At 60.0% G+C, this 18,739-nt stretch overlaps 1 protein-coding gene across 1 annotated transcript; it reads right to left on the reverse strand.

Moving 5' to 3' along the window:
• Window positions 1-77: 77 nt before the first annotated feature.
• Window positions 78-18,719, reverse strand: LOC102458114 (retinol dehydrogenase 8-like). The gene is made up of 6 exons (XM_075911589.1): window positions 17,765-18,719; window positions 16,572-16,733; window positions 14,782-14,961; window positions 7,249-7,342; window positions 4,600-4,783; window positions 78-1,753 (listed from the first exon to the last, which is right to left on the reverse strand). Exons 1-6 carry the CDS (start codon window positions 17,859-17,861, stop codon window positions 1,514-1,516), a joined length of 957 nt encoding a protein of 318 aa, XP_075767704.1. The 5' UTR covers window positions 17,862-18,719; the 3' UTR covers window positions 78-1,513.
• Between the last annotated feature and the right edge of the window lie 20 nt (window positions 18,720-18,739).

An 18,739-nucleotide genomic window follows, 5' to 3' on the forward strand; every position in this document is an offset into this window, starting at 1 on the left:
ACCCATCATCCAGGTATATTCAGACATGTCTACATGATCATTACATTTTCTACTCTCAACTTGTCACACACGAGATGTATCGACTGAAGGCGTTTTATTCCATAGTTCACCCTCCGCTCCGTGGGCTCTCCCCTTCCATCGTGGGTCGCATGCCACGCACCATGAACATTGCAAGGGTGCAGCATGCCAGGCCCAGCCCCTCAGACACAGCGCCTCTTGCACGGCGTCGCCCCGACAGCACTGCTTCACACTTGGCACTGACTGTCAAGGACTCGGGTCGGCCTGATTGTGCCTGCCCTGGTATGGTTACCGGAGACACGGTCACCTTCTTGTGGGCAGAAGGGATTGCAACCAGCCTCGCTGAATAGCCTCTGCGTGTGGGCAGGGCTGCAGAGTGGCAGGAGAGGTTATACCCAGGCCAGACCTGGCATTAAAGTGAACTGCTGAAGTAAAGGGATAGACTCATTGACTTGGGTGCTTTTGTGAAAGGGCTGTGAAGTCTGCTCTACTAACGAGCACGAGCCACCCATGGAGGTATCCTGGGGGGGTCCTTCTGGAAGGCGTCCACAAAGGGGACCCCAAGTCTCAGTACGTTTTTCGGAAAGGCGTCCGTGGAGGTTTGTGGCCCTTAGATCTAGCTGGAAACAGGAGACTAGGACTTCTGTGGGGCTACAGGGGCTCCTTGTGGTCCTTTTAATAATCATGTGCCTTCTGCTTAGGCGCCTGGCCCCCAAAGCCAAGCATGTCAGATTGGCACGTTGGTTGGGGCTCCTGGGCGGGCCAGGGGAGAGCAGCGGGGTGGGGACGAGAAGTCAGCAAGTAGGACTCGAGCTCGCACGGCAGCGCTGGGGCTCACCCTTCCCTCCACCCCAGAAAGCAACAGACCCGCTGCCCGTTTGCTGCTGTTGAAACTCCCTGGGGGGAGTGTGACGTTGGGGCCGTTAGTGGAAGAAGGAAAATCTTGTGCCTCTAGCTCCCAGGTTCAAATCCAGCCCGGGCTGGCAGCAAGCAACAGCGACCATTCCCGGCCCCCGCCTTGCTTACGGACTCGGCTCACACGTGGCCCTGCCGGTGTGGGTCCTGCTAGCTCAGTGGGCTTTGGTGTAAACCAGCGCCGAGGGGAATCGAGACCTTGTCTCCCCTTTGCTCCCTTCCCGCCACGGTGTGCCTCACCCTGCCCTTCCCGCGGTGGCACCAAGAGCTTCTCCCCTGCAGCCTCTAGCTCTTCGTGACAACCTCTTCGCCCCCCCCAACCATGCCTCTTCGCCTCGCCTTCTCCCTGCTCTTTTGGGCGTAAAGGGCACCCTAGAAAATGAAGCCACCGAGTCAGCGTAGAATCATCGAGGAAGGGACCTCGCGTCATTCTCCAGTCCCCTGTTGCGTTCCTGTCACTTCAGTGGGCCGCAAGCTCCCGGGCCGACTCTGAGAGGCGCATGACCGCTGCCCTCCTTGTCCACGGAGCTTCTCCAGCCTCCTGCCCACTGCCCTCTGAGCCCCGACCCCCCCGCCATTCCTATCTGAAGCCAAGCAACTTCACCCCCTGCCTCATCTTCTGGGCCTGCCACCGGATCACTCGGATGGCCCTCAGGCTGGCGTGCATGAGCGCGTCGTACTTGAAGACCATCTTGTAGAAGGCGTCGGTCATCAGCGCGCCCGTGGGGTCGGCGTGCTTCAGGGCCATCATGGGCGTGTAGACGGCGTTGGTCTGGTGCCGGAAGGGTGGCCGGGCGGCGCTGATCACCCGCAGCGTGTGCTGCAAAGGCAAACGGGCCCATGTGAGCGCTGGGCCATGGGGCACCAGGCTTTGCAACTCCCTCTCCATGACCTGGGAGGCAGGCCAACCCCTGTAGCCAGCTCTGCTTGGCCTGCCCCTCTGGGGTTCTGGCCATGCTGCAGGTGATCGGAGCTCAGAGAGGATGCAAGAGATCCTCTGTGGAACTCCTCGCCGGAGGATGCGGTGGAGGCTAGAACTTTAACAGGGTTCAAAAAAGAGCTAGATAGATTCATGGAGGTTGGGTCCATCAATGGGTATTAGCCAGGATGGGTAGGAACGGTGTCCCTAGCCTCTTTGTCTGGAGGTGGGTGACAGGGGAGGGGTCACGTGAGGATTCCCTGTTGTGTTCCCTCCCTCTGGGACATCTGGTGTTGGCCACTGTGGGCAGACAGGATACTGAGCTGGATGGACCTTTGGTCTGACCCAGTCTGGCCGCTCTTATGTTTCAATGTCTCCTGGCTTCACTGGGCTGCCTCCCTGTCCAGCCCCCATGGTGCCAAGGGAAAACTGAGGCGCGGGGCAGGGAAGTGACTCACTCCAGGTCACCCGGAGGTCGGGGTCAGAGCTGGAAACAGAACCCAGGAGTCCCGGCCCCCACGCCCACGCTGTAACCACGAGACAAGCAGCAGCTGTTTACAGGATACCGGCGCTCGATGGAGCAGCGATCTCATCGGCCGGGGGAACCCCCCCTCCCCCTCGCCCCGCCATTTCCTATGCATCATCTTCCCTATGCGGGGGAGGAGGTGGTGTCTAAGGATTTGTGAATCATGGGGCAGAGGAGGCGGCACCGCGGATCAGCCCCACCAGCGCGCCAGAGACGTGGCGACGGGAGACATCCCAGGGTGGGGCAAAGGCCTGGCTCCCACCCCAAACCCCCAAACCTCGTCTCCTGGGGACTAGCCCCCTAACCCAAGCCTCCCCCTCCGCCCGGGCCCCTGCTGCCCCTGGGGTGAGTCACGGAGAACCCGAGAAATGTTGGGCCGGAAGGAAAGGCGAGAGATTAGCAGATCCAGGCCTTGGTACGGAGGCAGGACCCCGCCAACCCGGAGCCTCTGGGGCAGGGGGTGTTTTTCTGACTTGCTCATAGAAATCCCCACCGATTCCCAAGCTCCCCTGGCGGCCTATTCCAGAGCTTAGCTACCCGCGGGCAGGTTTTCCTAATAGCTAACCTACATCGCCCTGGAAGGCCCCGCGACCACGTGCAGTGGGAGGACCCCCTGGACTTTGTGCAGGGACTTGGGATTCAAGACATACACCCCCGCCCCGTGGGCCGGGGGGCCCTGCGGGGCTCAGGGGAGGGGCAGAGCCCCGTGGGCCGGGGGGGGGCCCTGCTGGGCTCATGGAAGGGGGAGAGTCCTGTGGGCCGGGGGTTCTGCTGGGCTCAGGGGAGGGGGAGAGCCCCATGGGTCGGGGGAAGGGGGCCGTGCTGGGCTCAGGGGTTGGGGAGAGCCCCGTGGGTTGGGGAGGGGGCCATGCTGGGCTCAGGGGAGGGGCAGAGCCCCGTGGGTTGGGGAGGGGGGCCATGCTGGGCTCAGAGGTGGGGGAGAGCCCCGTGGGTTGGGGAGGGGGGCCATGCTGGGCTCAGAGGTGGGGGAGAGCCCCGTGGGTTGGGGAGGGGGGCCATGCTGGGCTCAGGGGAGGGGCAGAGCCCCGTGGGCCGGGGTCCGTGCTGGGCTCAGAGGTGGGGGAGAGCCACGTGGGTTGGGGAGGGGGGCCATGCTGGGCTCAGGGGAGGGGCAGAGCCCCGTGGGCCGGGGTCCGTGCTGGGCTCAGACGTGGGGGAGAGCCCCGTGGGTTGGGGAGGGGGGCCATGCTGGGCTCAGGGGTGGGGGAGAGCCAATCGCAGAGTGTAGAGCTGCTAATCAGCTTGGGGGGGGGGGTGTTCTTTGTGTGCGTTTGGAGGGGGAGGGGTTTGTCCATTTGCCTGTGAGCCCAGGGAGGCGAGAGGAGCTGGGGGGCGGGCGGTCGGGGTGCAGCAGGAGAGGCGTCCGGTGCCGCTCTGCTCCTCGGTGGGGGGAGGTTCTGGCCTCACAGGGAGGGTGGGGAGCATGAGGAATCCAGCCCTGCCATTTGCCCGGCCGGCGCTGGGGCTAGAAGCCCTCACACACCCCATCCAGGTGGGTCCCACCAGCAGCCGCACGCTCAAAACTGCCCCTGCCCATTCCCTGCCCGCCAGGGCAGCTGTGGCCCCAGGGCCCGTGCCAGGTGGGCAGGGCGCACCAGTGCCGGTGTCAGGGAGTTCCTCCTTACGCCAGGTCAGCGGGGCAAGGGCTTTCCTTGCCGGGCTGGAATGGATTATGGCCAGGGGGGCGCTGCTGCCAAGTGTCAACGCTCAGACTTGGCACCTCCTCCTACAGCTGGGACAGGGGTTCGGGATGGATCGTGGCATCCCCTGGTGTGCTGGGAAAGGTGGAGATCATGGAGGTGCGACTGGCGCCCTGGGCCATGCTCCGGAAGTGGCAGAGCCTTGAGGGGGAAGGGGCGAGGCCTCAGGTGCAAGGGGCATGGCCTCAGGCAGAAGGGGTGGGGCCTCAGGGAAAAGGGGCGGGCCTTGTGCAGAAGGGGTGGGGCCATAGGAAAAAGAGGTGGGCCTCAGGCAGAAGGGGTGGGCCACAGGAAAAAGGGGCGGGCCTTGGGCAGAAGGGGTGGGGCCGTAGGAAAAAGGGGCGGGCCTCGGACAGAAAGGGTGGGGCCGCGGGAAAAAGGGGTGGGCCTTTTTCCTCGGTGGAAGGGCCGTGGTGTCGGCCTGTGTCCAGACGTGGGCGGGCGATGCCGATGGGACGGGTGTGCCGGGAGAGAAGGGGCACCCCCGCATGTCCTTTTACCTCTGCTATGTCGCTGGGAGTCTGCCCCAGGCTGGAGAAAATCGCCTTGGAGTTCTTCAGGTAGAGCTTGGAGAACATGTCTGCCGTCTCAGGGTCGGTGGCGGAGTAGTCCGCGTTCTCCGCCTCCTCGTAGAGCTTCGTCTCAAACTCCGTCACCACCGGCCCGGGCTCTATCAGGCTGACGCTGGAAACACACGCACGCAGAACAGCCCCACTCAGCCTGCCATGCATGGGGCGACTAGAAGGCCAGAAGAACCCCCTCTCGCCTGACCTCCCCGCACTCCGGCAGGGACCAGCCCCGCCGTCGTGCCGCCGAGGCACCTCCTACCACGTCAGATCAGCCCAGGTTAACGTCTCCTAGGGAACCACGCCCCGTGACATCATGCCACCGCCTGGGTGGTCCGGGGACACTGCCCGGTGACACTGTGCTCACGAGGGGGAGCGATACATCCCCATGTGGGAACGTCCCAGCCGTGCGTGCCGACGTTCACACAGAGAGGTTGCCTCGCCTGGCACTGAGGGGCTATGAGGAGGGCAGGGCCAGGTCCTGAGCCGTGTCCCGGCAGAACTAGCTGTGGCAAAGCCCTCGCCCTTTGCAACACAGACAGATCCCACGACCACTCACTGGGGCACGTGGCTGTTCTGGTCTCTGTCGCACGGATTCTCGGGTCCTAGGGCAAGAACAGCCTCACCAGCTCCTATCAGCTGAGCACAAGTTCCTTCCCCTGCCTCAAGCTACCCCTCACCTCTGCACAAGGCACTAGTGGGGCGGCCTTTTCATGCCCAGGCCTCTTCCTCGTGCCTGCCCCTGGCGTGCGCTTCCTTGGGAACTCCCGGCCTGCGAGAGAGGCCAGAGGCAGGCTGCACTAGGATGAAGACTGGGCTATGGAAGGCAGAGGGGTGGGAACTTGCTTCTCCTCGCTAGAGGATGTGGTGAAGGCCAGGACTTTAACAGGGTTCAAAATAGAGCTAGATACATTCATGGAGGTTAGGTCCATTAATGGCCATTAGCCAGGCTGGGCGCCTCGAGCCTCTGTCAGAGGAATGGGCAACAGGGGAGGGATCACTTGGTGGTTCCCTGTTCTGTATATTCCCTCTGGGGCCTCTGGAATTGGACCAAGCCTGGGCAAAATATGGCCCGCAGGCCGAATACGACCCGCTAAGCCACTGGATCTGGCCCACGGAGGCAGCAGGGAGCCCCAGGCAGGCTCCCCAACATGCTGGAGGGGAGGGGGGAAGTTTTAGGAGCCGCCCCACCCCCAGCACATTGCCATTGGCCGCTTTCTGGCAGAAACCAGCCAATGCGAGCTGCTTGTTGGAGTAACCGGCAGCCAGGAAGAACCAAGCCCCCTTTCCTCAGCTAAGTTATTCATGAAGCACATGGCCAGGCAGGCAGGCTGGCTGGGAAGCAGTTTAAGCTCTGCAGGCAGGCAGGCTAGTATGGCAGCTGGCAGATAAGTCTCTTGGCCACAGCCTGCTTCTGGCACCCCAGCCCTTTCCTGCCCCAACTCTCTGCCCCCCCCCCCACTCAACATAGCCAAACCCTCTGTCCCCCTATTACACCCACGCCCCCTCCCAGATCTGGCACCCCAATCTCCTGCCCCAGATCACAATCCCTACACTAGGTCACATCCCAAACCCCTGCACTCCAGTCCCCTGCCCTAAGTCACAACCGCCTGTTTCACCCCAACTCCCTCCCAGACTCCAGTCTCCCTCCTGCACCCCAGTCCCTTACCCCAAGCTCCCTTCGGCACCCAACCTCCATCCCAGACCCCACCTCTGCATTCATATCATGGAAGAGTGCAGCCCTCGACTACTTTCCAAAATCTTGGAGTGGCCCCCCCATCAAAAATTATTGCCCACCCCTGCATTGGACAGTCAGAAGACAGGCCATTGGCTGAGATGGACTCTTGAAAACAGCTGGCTCTCGATTGGCATCTCCTTGGGGACTGGGCAGTGTTTTCATGGCCAAACAGCCGTTGCTCCCGAGGAAAACTCCCCCGAGCCGACTGACCGACGCAGGCGAGGAATCTCCGCCACCGATCAGAGGCCTCCGGTGAGAAAAGCACCCCCGGAAGTATGGGCGGCCGGGTTCCGCTGCGAATGCCCAGGGGCTGTTTTATGCCCTGAGCCTGGCGCACGCAGCATCGCTGAAGGACTTGTCGCTTGACGATAAAATAATGAACAGGCCAAGGTGCATTCCCGGGGCTTGCTCCTGGCTGGGTGGCAGCTGCCGTGCCTGGCTTGTGGGTCGCCTGGCAGTGTCCTTGTTTCTTACCCAGGGGAGGGAGCAAAGGGGTGGCAGACCCAGGCTGACTCCGGGGTGGGAGTGCTTGTCAAAAATGTCCCACAAGAGAGAATCTCACACCTGTGCCTGGGAGAGCCGCTGCTTAGCAAATGAATGCTCCAGGGTGGATATCTGTCATCGCTGCTTAATCCCAGGGCAGTAGCCCCATGAAATATTCCGGGGTCTGTTTCTGGTTTATTAACAGGCATTGAGGCTAATCCCAGCTGTCTGTCCCGGTCGATCCCACGCCACCGGCACCCCAGGGATGGCCCCCCACCCCCGTGTGATATTTTTAGCTCCTCCCCCGAGAACAGAGGCCTGGTGGCGCCCGACATCCCTCAAGGCGGATTCCCGCAACTCACAAGACGTTGAACTTCAGCGCCTGGACGACGAGGCTTTCGCAGAACCCTTCCACGGCAAACTTGGAGGCGGTGTAGATGTCATTGAACATGATGCCTGGAAGAAAGAGGCAGGAGGTAGAAGGCAGCCACGAGAATGGAGCGGCACCAGTGACAACCTGACTGCCGCCGCCGCGAGCCCGCCCGGCCGGGCACCGCAAGCCCTCGGCCGAGTCTCGCGCATGTTGGCTGATACATGGCGAGGAGCTTGTGGCAGGCAGGGGCTAGGGCAATAATTTCCCACACTTAATGAATGTTGGTCCACGGTCACGGGCCGGTTCCACCCCTGGAAGGGGCAGGGCCTGGAGTCGAAGGGGCGGGGCTTGGGGCTAGCGTCTCCCCAGAGTTGTCTGAGGCCAGAGGCTTTGAATTAAAAACACAGCAAAGGGCTCTCAGCGCCCGGCCCGGCCACTACCGCGTTGCCTGGGGTTACTGCGGCGATTTAAAGGGCTCGCAGCTCTGTCGCCTTCCAGGGTACTTCTGCAACTGGGAGCCATTTACATAGGATCCGTCTGCCTGAGCCACCACCTGGAAATTCAGTGGCCTGAGCAGCAAGTTATAAATAGAAAGTGGCCAGATGCATCCGTGGGCCGGAAAGTGTTAGGTGGGCTGGCTCCTGGGCTAGAGGGATGTGGTGTACAACGGGTAATCAGGGGGTCGCTAGTGGTTGGAAACAGTCCACGGTTGGCCCATTGGCCAGTCCCAGCTCTCTCCGCTCTCCGAGGCAGCGTGGGAACGGCTCCGTGCAACGCTGGGCCCTGGCGCCGAGTGCTGGGGCTCGTGTGGTCTGGTGGGTGTAGCCCGGGCGTGGGACAAGGGCACGACAGAGCTCTGCAAGGCAGCCTTGTGAATGGGCCACGAGGCATCCCAGCTCCCCAGCCTGTGGACATGAGATAAGGCTGACCCCGACGCTGAGAAACCCTCCGATTAAATAGCTGACAATCCTCGGCCTGGCTCTCGCTCTGTCCCCGTTCGTGTGCGAGGTCCCTGCCCCGCGTGGCCACTCGGAAGGTCGTGGCACTGACACCGTCTTGCTCCGAAACCACAGTTCCCCACCCACCCCAGCTGCTCTCCAGAGTCCACTGGCAGTAGAGGGCCTATGTCACACAGCAGGCAGAGACGAATCCCTCCACCTCCGGGCCATGGTGACACCAGCCCCCTAGCGATCTCGTCATGGTGTTACCCATCAAGACGTCAGGCGCAGTGGTGCAGGCGGTAGCTGGGCAGTGCGGTGGGTTGCGGGGGCAGGAACACCCCTCCCCACGCCTGGCCTACCAAGGCTTTTGTGTTTGCTCAAAGTTCCACAGGCCACGGAGCTACGGGCAAGACCACGACCCGACCACTTTTACGCAGCGGCCCCGTCTGCGATCAGCATGGTGGACGCCAGAGCAGTGCAGAGGGATGGGTCCCCTGGTGTTGTGGGGACCCATCTCCCCGGCTGAGAGAGCCCCAAGTCCCTGAGGTGGGAGGCAAAAGGGCCCCAGCTGGGAGACCAGAATTCTCTCCCCTCTTCGCCTCCCTCCGTCCCCAAGAAATACCTGACTTGGCACTGCCGGGCAGGAGGGATTTTTTGCGCCTGTAACTTTGTGTCGAAGCCCTGACTGGACTTGGTTCAAACGCGCAGCAGTCCTGTGGCACCTGAGGCCTGGTCTGCACTAGGGCCTTAGCCCAAAAGAACCACCCCGAGGTCGAATTTGTACGTGATGCGTCCACACTACCAAGCCCGCTATTCCGGAATAAGGGGCCGTGGAATTCGAACGCTGTAGTTCTGCTTTTCCTGAGGCACCACACTATTCCCGAACCTGTAAGTCCGAAATAACATTAGTGTGCACGCCTCCGTGCCGCTAATTCGAATTAATTGGCCTCCAGGAGGCCTTCTGCAGTTCCCCAGCATGCTTCCTGGGGCTCTGAGTCTGATTTGGCGCGTCCACATTAACGGAGCCTGCCCCGGGCTACATTCGACGCTTCCTCGTAGTGAGGACACGGAACTCCGAATATGTAAAATCGGGTGCCCAGATGTCGAACTTAGTAAATTTGAAATAATCTCCTAGGCTATGTCTACACTGGCGGGTTGTTGCACCAGAGATATGTAAATGAGGCTAAGAGTGGAATATCGCCGAGCCTCATTTGCATACCTAATGAGCCGCCATTTTGCGGAAGAGGCTTTTGCACTAGAAGGAGCTGTCTACACTGCCCCTTCTTGCGCAAGAAACACCCTCTTGCGCAATGCCGTTAGGCCTGAAAATAATCAGCGTAGCGGCGTTGCACAAGAGGGTTTTTTTTGCGCAAGAAGGGGCCATGTAGACAGCTCCTTCTGGCGCAAGAGCCTCTTCTGCAAAAATGGCAGCTCATTAGGTATGCAAATGAGGCTCGGCGATATTCCACGCGTAGCCTCATTTGCATATCTCTGGCGCAAGATCGTACCAGTGTAGACATAGGCCTAGTGTAGGCATGGCCTGAGAGACTAACAAAAATATATAGTATCGTGAGCTTCCGTGGCTCACTCCAACTCATCTGATGAATTGGGCTTTGTCCACGAAAGCGCATGAGTCTATATATTTCGGTTGGTCTCCAAGGTGCCACGGGATCACGCGTGGTTTTTAAAGTGCCAGACTAACACGGAGGCCCCCGTGCGATTGGTGGACTTTGTTCAGCGGGTAACGTCCCAAGACGAGAGAGGCCACGGTCTGGTTCACACATGTGGACTGTGCGTAATTCTCCTCTGCAATTAGATTTGCATCAGGCTGATAAGGAAGGATTTCCTGATGCTTGTACTTCATAAGGGATGGTTATTTTTAGCCCCCAGACTGTACTGTAAACCCACAAAGTGCCTCACCACAGCTGAGAGGAAAAACCCAGCTACAAAAGAAGCCAGCCCAGCTGTCCGCGAGCTCAGCAGCGTACGTAGCACGTGGAAAGCTGCGATTTAAAGCAGGAATGGACTTGCTGGGGGCACTGAGCGTGTAGAAGTTCTCCAGGGTCTTTCAGTGGACACTTACTCCTCTCATGTCAGCAGTACTGAATAGGGTCAGTAGTCCTGCTCCAGGTGCAGATGCTGCCGGCATCCCCCATATAAACCACTGCGCCCCGCCCTCCATCCCCCCCCCCCCCAGTGATGCCTCAGTCTTATTCCAGACCTGTGCATAATTGGGGGATTTTTCAGCCTTTGCCTGAAATCGCTGTCACTGTGGAAGGCGGGAAGAGGGGGGGGGTGGGGCGTGCTTCTGGGCTAGATGGACCTTGAGCCAGAGATAGGCCAGCAGCCTCTACTGCCTTGAAACCTCCCAGGTACCTGTGTCTTCGCTGTTACTTATTTGTGGCCGCAGGATGTGTAGGGACCGTGGGGAGATCAGGGCCCCCTCGTGCTCGGTGCTGCACATCCACCTCGTAAGAGTCCCTGCTCCAGAAAGACTGCAGTCTAAACATGGGAGGGGAAACTGAGTCATGGAGCGAGGCCGTGACTGGCCCTAGGACACCCCGCTGCTCGGTCGCAGGGCCGGGACCAGACTCCAGGAGCCCTGATTCCCAGCCTTGCGCCTCCTCCGCCAGCTGGGGGGGGCTGCTGCCGATCAGAGTACCAGGTGAGCTGGGGCCTGTAGGTGGAACTGGGGCCTCCTGCCAGTGCCTGAGCAAGGCAGCGGGTCCCCCGAAAGAGCCTGAGGTGGCAAGGAAGCAGGAAGGAAGCTGTCACAGAGCAGCAGCGAGCAGGTGGCACCCGTCTGAGACCCTTGCGGAGGTCGGGGGGAGGCATTTGGGCCTTGAAGCCGGAGGCAGAGAAAGCTGGAGAGAAGCTTCAGAGTGTCCAGCCAGGAAAACCCTGAAACACCCGGGGGTGCTTTTCGGGGAGAAGAGGCCACATCCAACTTATAACTCGGAGGGGGGGAGGGGAAGAACCATTTTGTGGGTAGGGTTGCCAGGTGGTTTAACAAAAAATACCCACCCCCCCACCCCCCCAAAAAAAAACACTGGGGAAAAAAATTCTCCTGTGGAAAAAAAAGGGGAGGAGACCAAAGTTGCTGAGCACAAAAAAAAAAAAAAAACCAGGCCCTGTGCCTTTAAATGGCCCGTGCTCCTCATTTCCCCGCCGCCACCAGGCGTGGCAGGGGAAAATTGTCCCCGCTGGGCTTCTGTCCGAGAGAAACGGGAAATACCGGACATTTCACATGTCCGGTATTTTCTGGGTTTTTTTTACCAGACGGGGGACCCAACTAATGGACAATCTGAGCGAAAACCAGACACCTGGCAACTCTATTTGTGGGTGTTTATTTTGAGCTTGATGCTGATAAAACAGCCCCTGAGAGAGAGATTATGAAACAGAGAGAAGCCTTTTGGGAGCTGTGGAGCACTCCATGAGGGGAAACTGAGGCAGGATGCAATAGCAACTCCCCCGTCCCTCCCCCCCCCCCAGATCTTGAGGGGGCAATCAGGAGGTGGCTGGCGTGGTTATGGTCACACAAACAAACCCCATGTTCTCTACAAGCCAGGGCTAAGGATGCCAGGCCCCCAACGGGTGCAAATCAACGTCGTTGTGAGTGCCCACCGACTCCAGCTGAGGCCACCTTGGATCAGCCGCGTCCCAGCCTGAGCCGGGCCTGGCTTCTGGCGGCAGCACACCAGCTCTCGCGGCCTGGTGGTAGCTGCTTTCTTGTGACCTCTTCTCCGGGCCAAAGGGCCACATTAGCGCTGGCTGACAGAAAAGGTGGGGGCCACCATCCATGACAAACCTTCCCCTCCCGGCCTGCTGCCGTGGCGCGGAGAGAGTTAGTCAAAGCCTCACACGCCACAGGGCAGAGAGGAGACGGCGCCTCTCGCTCCTTCCATGTCGCTGAGCCGAGCCCGGCTCCGGCAGGGGTCTGGCGTTGCGGGGGGACGGCAGCCGTCATCCCGGGTCGGCCAGGAGACCCGGCTGAGGCAGCGGATACCAGCGGTGATGTCCCTGCGTGGGACCCTGCCAGCAGGCGCTCTCGTTCCCTTGAGGGGTTATGTTGCTTTAAATAAATTATTACACAACCCCAACGGTGGGGGGGGGGGGGCGGGGCTGAAACCTCAGCCCCCCCCCAATTCCTGCCACCCTGGTAGGAAATCAAAGTCCCTCCCCCTGGCAGGAGCACGGGGGGTAGATGGGCCTCGAGTCTGATACAGGAAAGCAACATGTCCTTGGCGTTTTCACTGTTATTTCTTTGCGTTCCAGGGAGGTGGCGAGACCGTGAGTGAGATGGGGGCCCCCTCGTTCTCGGTGCCGCACATCCACCTGCTCCAAAAAGATTAGCCTCTAAAAACAACCAAAAGATGGGAGGGGAAACTGAGGCACGCAGCCAGGCCGTGACTGGCCCAAGGTTACCCAGCAGTTCGGGACCAGAATCCAGGCGGAGCCCCGATTCCCAGCCTGGCGCTTCCTTTGCCAGAGTCCAAGGACTTCAGCCCCTGGGGCTCGGGCCCCGGGCCACGGCAAATCGAAGCCTGCCCTGGAAGTCCCATTCAAACGGGGTCACTCCTTGGTGTCCCAGTCCCTTGTCTGAGAACTGCTGATTTAAATATGAACCAGACAGATCCCAGGCCAAGGCACTAGGCTGCCCAGATGCTGTTAACACCAGGCTGGAATCTCAGGAGTATTAAACGATCCACTTAACGGGAATTGAACCCAGGACTGACAGAAACTTCCTTCCGCCCATCGTCACCGAGCCTCGGCCGTCTCCACAAAATCCCTTTTTGTGGTTCCACCACCACCCACGATGGGTCAGTTTCACGCTAGCTTGGGGCAGACAAGACTCTGAAAAGTGAGTCATTTCAATTGTAAGTTCCTTGGGGCAGGGACTTTGCTCTGTGTCTGTACAGCACCAAGCACAATCTATAAGATTTTCCTTCCTAATCCCCTAACTCCAGGAGCTGGGGCTTTGAGAAAAAACCCATGAAATAGCACAGAATGAACAAACGAGTCTCTGCACATGTGGGTGAGACCGGAGACTGGCTCCCGGCTCCAACAATTTTAACAACTGTAAAGCTTGACAACGATCATGTCTCAGAGAGGAGATTAAAACGCCACAGCACAGGTGGAAAAATCAGGCCCTTTTTAGTGACAGATAGACACATACTTATCCAAAGCCAGAAACCGGCATCCTTATGTGGTGGCTGCCAGTTTGGATAACACTCCGGTAACCGACAGTGGGACCTTCCGTTCTAAAGCCATAAAGTTGCTACCACTAGAGCTGAAGGCAGAGATGTATAGGTTGAACCTCTCTAATTCGGCACTCTCTGGTCTGGCAACCTCCGTGGTCCGGCAAGATTTGAGTTCGCCGGATGTCCACTTAGCATGGGTGTGGACAAGTTTCCCACGGTCCCATAAAGTTTGTTTACAGCCACCGGTCCTGGCTTTCAGGGCATGTCTACACTAGGAAATTATTTCAAAATAACTAAAATCGGCTTAACAACAAAATCGAAATAGCGTGTCCCCACGACGAAATTAGTCCAAGGCAGGCTCCGTTAATGTGCATGCGCTACCTCGACTGAAGTAATTAGTTCGAATTCCTCTGGGGAATAGTTAGTTTGAAATAGCAGCACTGGCACGGACACGCTACTGCTATTTCGAAATCACTGTTTCGAAATGAGCGTTGTTCCCCGAGGAAAGCAGAAGGACAGATTTTGAAATAAGCAGCCCGTTATTTTGAAATGCTGGGCCTGATAGGTGCATCTACACTGCACCATTATTTCAAAATAACAATGTGACCGTCTACACAGTAATTCCATTATTTCGAAATAATTTCAGAATAACGGATGGCTTATTCCGATATCTGTAAATCTCATTCTACGAGGAATAACGCCTCTTCCAAAATAGCTATTTTGAAATAAGGCGTGTGTAGACTCTCCACAGCTGCTATTTCGAAATAGCCTTTCGCCAGGGCTTTTCTTAGTTATTCCTCCCCAGTGCCTCCTGGGGCTCTACATTGAGACAGCACGGCTACATTAGGAATCCGGCCTCGGACTTATTTTGAGGCTTCCCTGGAGTGTAGACGGGCTATTTAGCTATTTCACAATAACTCTTCTGGAATAGCTTATTTCAAAATTAGTGTGCAGTGTAGACATACCCGTAGTGTGGATGCGCCGCTTATACATTCCACCGAAGGGGGGATATTTCCAAGTAATGCCCTCGTGTAGACCAGGGCTCAGGGTTTGGTGCTGCTCTTTAGTGCTAATTGAGCCCTAAATGTCGTCTCACAGCCCAGTAAGCAGTAGGAGTGCCGATAATACAACTAGACAATACTGACCCTCCGTGGTCCGGCAAATTCTCTGACTCCCAAGTGTGCCGGACTAGAGAGGTTCCGCCTGGAGTTTGACGTTTGTATTTGGGGCGGCAGCTCCAGGCAGCACAACGGGGGGTGCAAACGCTGCGCCTGAGATTTGCAGTTGCGGGGGGGGGGGGGGGGGGGGGAACACCAGGACAGAACCAATGTTGCACAGCTGTTGGGGGATGCTCCCCCTCCTCCCCCCGCCGTCACCTACCTTGCAGGCCCATCACGCTGCTGATCACCACGATGTGCCCGCTCCTCCTCTTCTTCATATCCGGCAGCACCTCCTTGATCATCCGCACCACCCCAAAGAAGTTGGTCTCCATCACGCTCTTCATCTCCTCGATGGTCTGGCACTCAATGGGGCCAATCATGCCCACCCCGGCATTGTTAACTGCAAGACACGGACGAGTCGTGGGGCATCAGCAAGGGGGCCCCTCCCATTGGGGCAGCAGCGTTTGCATGGGCTCCAGTGCCCAGAGGCCCACGTGCAAGGCCTGGACAGGTCTTCACACAGGCCTGCACTGGTGCAAACCCCTGGGGTGCAGCTCGGATTGCTTAGCTGAGGATTCCCTCGCCCCCAGCATCTGCTTTCAGGTACGTTGGTGCAGCATGGGCACACTAGCCCAAAGAAGGCCCCTGAGGAATCTTACAAATGAAAATCCAGCCTGGGTTCTGCCTCTCACCCTTCAGGAGAGTTGAGCCTTTCGGGTTTGTCTTTTCAGGCTGCGCTCAGCAGCCACCAAAGCTGGGGCCTTACTTTGAAAGCCAACGCTCTCATCCAATCCTGGGACTTTAAGAAAACACCTGCTAAGACCAGTGTGCCCTCTAATTATTTTCCTTCCGTGTGTGGAATAATTTTGTTTCTGTGCACCGAAGTATGTGCGGATGTGCACCAGTAGAAGAAACACAGGTTGCTGGCTGCAGGTGCTCTGCTAATCCGCTGGACGGAACTTGAATCTATCCTGGGTGGCCGCCCTGGTGCTAAGCTTCCAGGGAGCACACGCTGAGACTCACGGTTGCAAGCACTGGATGCTCCATGGGTGTGAGTCTCTGGTTACAGGCCCCATGGGGCAGGGAGGCAAAAATGGGGGGCAGACCCATGTCCCCCGAGTGGAGGATCCTGGCCAGATTGAAGGGCGTGGCATTGCCACCCAAAATGCAATGCCACTCTCAGATTTGACCCTAATCCGGACCCCATCCTTAGCTAGCCACAATCCAGGTCCACCCTGACCCTGGAGGCCAGTGCAGTGAATGGGCCATGTGGTTTGGCTTCCAGCTGACGGCACGAGTCCAAGAGGCTCTGTATGAGATGGCTGAGCAGGGGCGTTCAGCTTGGCTCTAGCGCGGCAGGAGAGCCGAGCTCCGGGGGTGGGAGCGCCAGACCCTCATTGTTCCGTAATCCCAGGAGAGCCCGGGGGGGGGGCCGACCTACATAACTTTCACGGATCAGCCGCAGCAAGCAGGGAGCTGCATCGAGGTCAGGCGCTCCTGCGATTAAGGACGTGACTCAGGGCCAGCTGAACGGCCGGCAGCCTCTGACCCAGCCCGAGGGCGTCCGTGGACGGCCTGCCTGCTTCCCCCTCGTGGCGGTAAAGGTCGTGGACGGTGCGCCGTGGAGGCGGGGAGGGCAAACACGCCAAGGGGGCGGGGAAAGGAGAGAGGCGCGGGGGGGGCGGCCCTCGTTAGCGGGGGAAGAACACGCAGGGAAGGGCAGGCATCCGCTGGGACAGGACCAAGAGGCTCTAGCCCCGGGGGTCTGCGACCCATGGCTCTGGAGCCAGCTCCGGCTCGGCGTGCAGCCCAGTCTGGCTCTTTGCCATGCCCAACACGCCGGCAACTTTCTGCATTCCAATGGCTCCTCTTTGGCGGCCGGTCTGGCGGGGGAGGTCGGGACGTGCAGGGGCGTCGGGGAGCACGTGGGAGGGGTGGATACGCATGGGGGGGGGAGACACCAGGCACGGAGAGCAGTGGGGGGGGGTAGAGGCAAGCGGGGACCCTCACCCAGTATGTCGACGTGCCGGTTGGGGATGCCGTTGAGGCAGCGGCGGATGGATCGCTCGTCGCACACGTCCAGCTGCCTGATCTCCAGCGTCTGGTGCAGGGAGGCCCCGGCGGCCGCTTCCAGGCCCCCTCTCTTGTCCAGGTTCCTCATGGTGGCGATGACTGTAACACAGAGCAGCCTGCGGCAGGCCCCAGTGATGCTGCCGGGCGGGGGGGGGGGGGCAGCGATACACGACGCGCTTCCCCTGCTACTCCCACGGCAGCAGGGCTCGGGCCTGGCTAGGGGCTGTACCGCCAAGCCGGGATCAGCCCCCCAGCCACATCCTCAGGGCAGGGTCGCCTGGAGGATTCAGGGAGCCTGGGGCAAAGCAATTTCGGGGGCTTCTTCCTGGCACTCCCTGTCTCAGACCTTCTTGTGGGGGCCCCTGTGGGGCCTGGGGCCCCCCTCCCCCCCGGGCGGCCGTGCCTCAGGGAAGATGGCAGTCGCACCAACTTAGATCCAGGCCAGTGGGCCGGCTTTCCCCCTCCCCTCGCTGGGATCCCAGGCACTGGATCACACGTTCCCCCTCGTCTCCTCACTGGGATCCCGGCCTCTGGTGCCCAAACCATCCTGGGAGGAGAGCAGGTGGGGGAAACGCCGCTAGTCCACTTCGTTGGGCTGTCCCACGTGTGTTCTAAGCTGGGGCCCCTACCCCGGGGCGGAGGGGCAGGGGAAAGACCCATCAGCCTCCCCATTTCTTCCCCTTTAGGAGGAACGATTTGTTTTACCTTCTCATGATCCAACACTCTGCCCCATCACTCCTGGCTTGATCCCCCCCTCCCCCCGGCACCTGGGGGGCAGGTTTCCCCACATGGCTGAGCAGAGGGATGGGAGACGTGCCCCACAAAGCCAAATGGGCCTGGCTGTGTCCAATAGGCCGGGTACCAGATGCACCCCCAGCCCGGCTGCGTGCAGGCACAGAAAGGGCCCCGCACCAGAAAGGGAGCTGCTTGGCTCTTCTTTCCCCTTCTTGCTGCCGTGCTCCGGGCCTGGCGGCATGGGGCAGGAGCTCTGGGCGTGGCAGTGGGGCGCGCACGGCCCCTCCCCGCTGCAGGACAGTCGCGGGTCTCCCTGGACCCAGCTCCATCCGGGCGGGAGCTGGGCATTTGCCCCCAAGTGCCCGGCGCCGGGGGCCCCCCTGCGAAGCGCTTACCTCTGAACCGCTGCTGTTTGTCCCGGGCCATTTTCGCAGCCAAGGCCAAGCCGATGCCGGAGGAGCAGCCCGTGATCAGCACCGTCTTGGGGGCCATGCTGCTGCCGGGTACGACAGGGCACCCGGGTGGTCGGGTCTGGGTGACGGGGCGGGCGCAATCGGGGTCCCTCCAAACCCTCCTGCGGACGGAGAACTCAGGCGGGACGTGCCGCCTCCCCGCTCACATCCTGCTCCGACCGGCCTGATAAAGGACGGCCTGTCTCCCCACTGGCCAGTGCCCAAGCCCTTAATCTTCCGGGCTCCGTTAATCTCAGGATGGATTTGCACGAGGATTCCCGGCTAATCCCCTCCGGCCACCGCCGCACATGACACACAGAGCGCGCCAAGGCGGCCGGCAAACCCTCTTACCCAGCATGCCCGACGTGGGGGGACGAGCGCTGTGCCGGCAGGTTCCGGGCTGGGGCAGGGCGGTCCACGCGCACCGTGGCCACGCTGTGTGGGGCGCCGTGGCGGGAGGGGAGGGCGGATTTCTCCGCTGCCGGCGACACCCCTGGAAGGGTCTCCCCAGCCCTGGTGCACCGAGCCCGCCTCAGGCCTTTGCAAGCCCCTTCTGTTTCACTTTGTTTACCTAGTTCACCCCACGGAGGGGACAACCTGACCCGCTCCCACCTGCTGCCCAGTCCGGCTTCCCACCACCTGGCCCGGTAACCAGTGAACTCTGTGGTAACCCTCAGGCTCACTGGGTGAGCAGTGAGCCCGGGAACCGTTTACATCCGTGGAAGCCAGGCAAAGGGCAGCCCACGCAAAGCGCATCCCTGGCTCCTGCCTCCTGATGGCACCCCCAGGCCCCTTTCCCCTCCCGCCTGCAGTTTAATCGTGGCCTTCGTGGAAGGAGTCTGACGCTGCACGGAGATCCGACGCGCAGCACCCATACGGGACGGTGGCTAGATCCCAAATTCCAGCCCCCCTCCCCGG

The sequence above is a fragment of the Pelodiscus sinensis genome, chromosome 29 (assembly GCF_049634645.1).
Source record: "Pelodiscus sinensis isolate JC-2024 chromosome 29, ASM4963464v1, whole genome shotgun sequence".
NCBI classification, from domain to species: domain Eukaryota; kingdom Metazoa; phylum Chordata; order Testudines; family Trionychidae; genus Pelodiscus; species Pelodiscus sinensis.